At 50.2% G+C, this 5,899-nt stretch overlaps 1 protein-coding gene across 4 annotated transcripts in view; it reads left to right on the forward strand.

The window, feature by feature from the left end:
* LOC122375508 overlaps positions 1-5,899 on the forward strand; it is a 49,810-nt gene that overhangs the window by 24,132 nt on the left and 19,779 nt on the right. For 2 of the 4 annotated variants that reach the window (XM_043354929.1, XM_043354930.1), the window contains exons 6-9: positions 3,239-3,313; positions 3,840-4,038; positions 4,775-4,918; positions 5,749-5,851. In XM_043354929.1, the coding sequence (XP_043210864.1) occupies positions 3,239-3,313; positions 3,840-4,038; positions 4,775-4,918; positions 5,749-5,851 (521 nt within the window). Of the gene's footprint in view, positions 1-3,205; positions 3,314-3,839; positions 4,039-4,774; positions 4,919-5,748; positions 5,852-5,899 lie in introns of all 4 variants that reach the window. The other 2 variants (XM_043354928.1, XM_043354927.1) reach the window with 1 other exon arrangement.

Genomic DNA, 5,899 nt, shown 5'->3' on the forward strand with positions numbered 1-5,899 from the left:
GAAGCATGCAATCAGACAGCTTGGATTCTAAAGAGACGCAAATAAGCCTGTGAGTCTGAGAACTTCTTCCAACTTCTGAGAAACGTTTGAATTCGCAACCACTTTTATAGCGAGTGCCAGCAGCGAATGTAATCTTCGGCACTTGCCTATACCCATTCGCAAGGTACTCGCAAAAGTTCGCGCTTAGGAGCTAGTAGTTGGCACTTAGCAAAGGAGAATACAGTATATGATACTCTCAGTTATTCAGCAGCACTCTGACCACAGTTTTGTGATGAAGTTTTCTGTTAATTGCTTTCAAACACCCGTCCTTAGATCCAGTGTTGAAATTAGATTCTTCCTTTACGAGTTTCCTTGTGGTACTTACATACCATCTCCAATGTGGAAATTTAACTAAGCTATTAGCTATGCTCACGTAGTCTGACACCATGCTCTCGAATCACGCAGTGAACCCTGGAACTCTGTTCCAATCTGCTGAAACACTCGCTATTGCTCTGACCCGAGCGTTTCGAGCAGTCCGACAATCCCAATTGAGACACCGTACCCTCGCTAGTTCCATCGACCCCGCTGTTCTGTGCCACCGGGACCGCCGTTCACGAGCGCACGGCCATCCCGCCGCCTCACGGGACAGGCGTGACGTCAACACAGCTGTGGGCGAGCGGTCGACCTGACCGTGTTACCACCGAGAGACGTCCTAAGGGAGACATACCGCCTCCACGGACAGGCCAGGATGGCCTCTGAGGGGGCGTGCTGCTAGAGGTGGAGACGTTCCTACCCTCATCATCAGGAGTCAGTTGCTGCTCAGAGTGCCGGCCGTGTAAAACCATCACTCAGAGCCTTTCCTTTGACCTAATCCGGGCCGGCACACTGTCACGCCTGCAGTGGGCGTACAAAGTTAATGAGCTCTGCGGTCGGCGTGGTCAGGTGATGACGGGTAGGTGGGCAGAGCTGCGCCCCAGGAAAGCCAATCTCAGTTCCTGTCTGCCCCTCAGATGGGCCGCGGAGCTAGCTGCCGACGTGACTGACTCAGAAAGCAGGGAGTAATACCTAGAGGGCTCAATGCTCAAAAGACGCGTGCCGCGTGGCAGTGAGAACAACTGACAAAATTGTTAACCGTTTGATGAGTGGACACAGCTGAAGGTGATGGAAAGTTTCTCTGACAAACGTAAATGAGTAAAAAAGTCGGTGGAAATGTAACCATAACTTTCTTTTAATTGTTTGAACGGTGAATGTAAAAAGCTTTTAATTTTCTATTGAAATTCAGTCCAAGCGGAAAATTAATTCATTTACATGAATGCCCGAAATATTTAATCCGAGACTTTATGCGTCACTCTATTGCGTTTGTAAAACACTCTTAACCCGCGCACCGACGGGGGGGCGGATATCCGCCCCCCCCCCTGGGGTTTTTCGCGAATAGCGGGAAAACCGCGGCGCGTAGCGCCGCGAAATTTGGTATGACTATTTCCTCATCAATTTTACACATGGTGTGCAAGTTTGAACCTCTTACCTCTTAAGGTCAGGTCACCAGGTCACTTTGAATGACCCAACCTCAAGTCACTTTTTTGCAACTTTGTCACCGTGCCAGAGCTACAGTAGATGTCGGAGGCCTTTGAAAGTCGCCGGATATTATTAGGTCATTAGTAGCTACAATTTGTATATCTCGGAATTTTGATATCGGTGACCTAAGGTCAGGTCAATTTCGCGACCTCCCCATTATATGGGGGAAAAATCAACTCCCTGTTTTTACCACTAAAACGGGTCGGAATGGCCCCATATACCATACATGACTTCATATACGATCAGCTTTCACTACCTTGAGGTCTGTTTTGCTGTTGGGCAGCTGTGAGGTCATGTGACGTCATCAAAGGTCATCAAAGGTTTTTGGCCAATAACTCCGTACAGGAACAAGATACAGACGCGTGGATGGTCTCATTGTGTTCAGCTCGTCAAGACGCATCGAATGATATACATGATGACCTCGAGGTCACGTGACCTGAGGTCAACCTTTGACCTTGACCTTTCGAGGTCAACATATATATCATTCGATGCGGATTGACGAGAGGATCACGATGATGCCCTTAGTTTGTTCCTATCTTGACTAACTCGAAAGTTATTCGAGAAAAACTCTGTCCATATCTAGCGCCGCCATTTTGACTTTTTCGACTCCTGTGACGTCATCTTTGACCTGACCTGAAAATGACCTTAGTAAAAATTGTAGATCTTGACCGTGCGTATCCGATGCCGTTTACCGCTTGTCGCTATCTTGCTTCGTTCTCGAGATCTCAGGGGGGGGGGCGGTCATCCGCCCCCCCCCCGTCGGTGCGAAGTTGGTGCAGACCCCCGTCGGTGCGCGGGTTAAACGATAAATTGCACAGTAAATAATTTGGAAATTGTGTTTAGTGACATTAAAACACCAACAAAAGGTGCAGTTACCGTTCAACCATCACGCTCTATCAATTACGAAGCATAATGCGGAAACGCTTGACTGCCCCCTTTCATGGAACAGTTCGTCATTCGTCACGGAATCAAGCTGTAACAAACGCAAACTGCTACCAATTCATACCAACATTCTAACTACCAACCCTTCGGAAACCAGGCCCTTGCGCTCGTCCAAAAGTATTCCTTTATCCAGATGTTCCATGAGCACCCAGTCGTCCTCTCGCTCTCTGCAACCAGCAATACCATACCTTCGAGCCAGCAGTGCTATACATATCTGGAGCTAGTAATCCTACCTCTGGAGCCAGCGACCGAGCCAGAAATCCTCTCCCTGGAGCCAGCGACCCTACCTATGGAGCCAGCAATCCTCTCTGGAGCCAGCAGTCCCATCTATGGAACCATCAATCCAATTTATGGAGCCAGCAATCCCATCGCTGAACCAACGATCTTTTTCCGAAATCAGGGATCCTAGCCGTCCCAGCGCTGGAGTCAACTGATTTCTGGACCATATAATACCAGTCCTGGAACAACATTTCACATCTGGAGCCATGACCAAGCCCTGAAGCCAACTGTCCCAACTCCGAGCCAATTTTTCTAACCAAGCCAAGAACCAAGAGCCTGGAGTCAGCATTCCCAATTGTTCCAGCTTGGAAACAATAATCTTAGCTGTCCCATCACTGGGGCCAGCAGTCCCTTCAGCAACTCCTGTCCCGGGATGCCACCGTCTCTCACTCACCGTTCGCCGTCCGTAACGGCCGCCGCCTGTCGGCAGAGACGCGGCCGTCAAAGATCTACTGTCCCTCAGGCAGCCCGGACGCCCTCGTGGCGCTGGTGAACGCCGGCGCCGCCGTCTCCGCAGAGGACAAGGACGGTCTCACTGGTGAGGACTGGGAGGAGGATCGGAGGACGCCGCGAGGAGGACAGGCGCGGCGACCGGCGCGGGCGACAGCTGGGGCGCATGTCGTGCTCGTCTGCTCATGTGTTCACGATTTGTTCACGGGTGATATCGTCAAATGTCTTGCTCCATTCACAGTTTTAAGCTTTTTAACGTGCATCTATTTTCCATGCATTGCTGACCCGTGATACGGGCCTTGGCACTCATCACATTTTTGCGTGATAATCGCAATTTTATCACAAGTGTTCGCCGTGTTTTACGCTTACATCACGTTTAAGCACTGTCACATTTTGTGCCTGCTTGATAAAAGTCCAAATTTTGACAGAGCCCGGTCACTTGAGCACTTAACCCCGTCACACAAGTCACCGCGCTTACCATGCTCGCTACATTGTCACTGAATTTACCAAGCACCTTCCCACTTTCAGCCGCATCACTCTGCCTGTCCCGTGCCGACCTTCACTACGCTCCATGACCTCCTGTGACCTTACGTGACCCGTGTGGCCACCCTCAGCGCTGCACTGCGCCGCCAGTCGCGGTCACACCGACTGTATCGACACACTGATCACCCTCTGCGGCGCTGAGGTGGACGTGACGGACAGTAACGGCTGCACGCCGCTCTTCTACGCCGTCACTCTGGGCCACGCCGACTGCACCGAGCTGCTTCTCAAGTGCGGCGCAGAGCCCAACCGGCAGGACCGCAAGGGACGCACGTGAGTGGCTGAGGGGGTGTGGTTGATTCATGCGGGGGATATGGCGTCTGCGAGATTGGAGAAATATTCATAGATTGTATGAGAGAACTGGTTCGCATGTCAGTGTCCGTCTGCCCATTCTTTCGTCCATCTGTCTGTCTTTCTGTCTGTCTGTCTGTCTGTCTGTCTGTCTGTCCTTCTGTCCGTCCGCCCGTCGGTCGATCCGTCCATCTGGTGTCTGTCTGCCTGTCTACGCCTGTGTCCGTGAGCGTTTTATTAGCCCTTGTCTTCAGTTGCCAAACAGGTGTCAGAACTAGCCGGCCGTCGACACGCCTCACTGGACCACCTGTTGCAGAGGTGTGAACTCTGACCTCTCTCTTGAACTTTCTTGATGACAGCATAATAGCGCAGACACGCCAGTTTTGAGGCAGCCGTGTTAGCTGTAAGCTAATATTCCCTTCAATTTACAAACAGAACGGGTTAGTTTATCAGTATTCATGCAATGGACATTCAAGAATCTCACGAAATGTCAAAGCAAACGTCTTATTTCGTAGCAACCCGTCCGCTGCATAAGCTAGGATCGTCCAGAAATCTTTCGTACGCCACCAAATATCAAGCATAGAACCAATTGCTTTAGGGATATACAGCAACAAAAACAACTACTTTTGACAATGGTGAACGGTGTGACAATCTGCATAAAGAAATCGCTGGGGTTTCGACGGTCCCTCAGCGCCGAACACCCTACTTATGACCGCAGACCGGCACACTGCGGTGCGGCCAAGGGTCAGATTGAGACGGTGCGGATGCTGGGGCGGCACAACGCTAACCTGTGGATGAGGAACGCTAAAGGAGACCAGCCTCTGCACGAATCGGTCCAGTCGGGCAGGAAGGAACTGGTCACGTGAGTATCTCAGCGCGGGAATCGGGATAGTGGGAGGGCATGCATAAAATTGGTGATCGGGACGGAAATGATACAGTGTGAAACGGCTCAATCAGTAAAAACTCGCATGCACAATTTTAACCTTAGTCAATGCTGAGCGTTGTTATACATTGTTTTCAGGAGAATCAAAGAGTGTGTGATTATTCTACGATTGTGTACCTATTTGCGCTGCATTAATGTCCAGTAGCATACGCATCAGCATTAGATACAAAAACAGTGTATTGAATTGGTAGCGGAAAAGTGGAGAGGCATTTTCCTATTCCTGCATGCCGACTGACCGCGTCCGTTTCGACCCGACACTACTATGCGGTCGGTCGCAAAGTTGTGCTAGCCAAACTTTCCCCATAGGTTTTGCCGGGGTCGAATGAATTAATGATTCATGAGTCAATGCGAGCTATAAACGGAGTAATTAGCCCGCAAACGAGTTTTCCTGATAACCTCATTTCGCTGAACGATCAGGGCGGCTCAGTGATGGCCCATGTGACGATACATTGCAGCTGCTTCATGGATTTTGTAATGCATCGTTACGAAGTCAATAATTTATGTCAAAGCTATTGTGAGCAAACGATCAAGTGAAGCGTTGCATCTTGTAGAGCAGCTACAACGACGAAATGAATCGTTGTGCCACACACAGCTCATTTAATTTTCCCTCTTTTCCCTCTGTTCACTCTTCCTATGCATATTTCTTTCTCTTTATCGTTTCCTCCCACCCCAGCTAACAAATCACGCCTCAGGCCTTTAGGAACAGCTACCATCAACCCCTGACATTGTTCTACATCCTGCCACCGCAGCTGGCTGCTTCACCACCGTCCGGAGGCCGTCAACAACCCGAACAATGACGGGCGGTGTCCGCTGCACGTGGCCGCCATCAACAACAACATCGAGATGTGCAAGGTGAGGACGTCAGACTCTGTAGAAATTGTAGATATAGATATTCTCAGA

The sequence above is a fragment of the Amphibalanus amphitrite genome, unplaced genomic scaffold (genome assembly GCF_019059575.1).
Source record: "Amphibalanus amphitrite isolate SeventyFive unplaced genomic scaffold, NRLGWU_Aamphi_draft 001857F_arrow, whole genome shotgun sequence".
Lineage (NCBI taxonomy): Eukaryota > Metazoa > Arthropoda > Thecostraca > Balanomorpha > Balanidae > Amphibalanus > Amphibalanus amphitrite.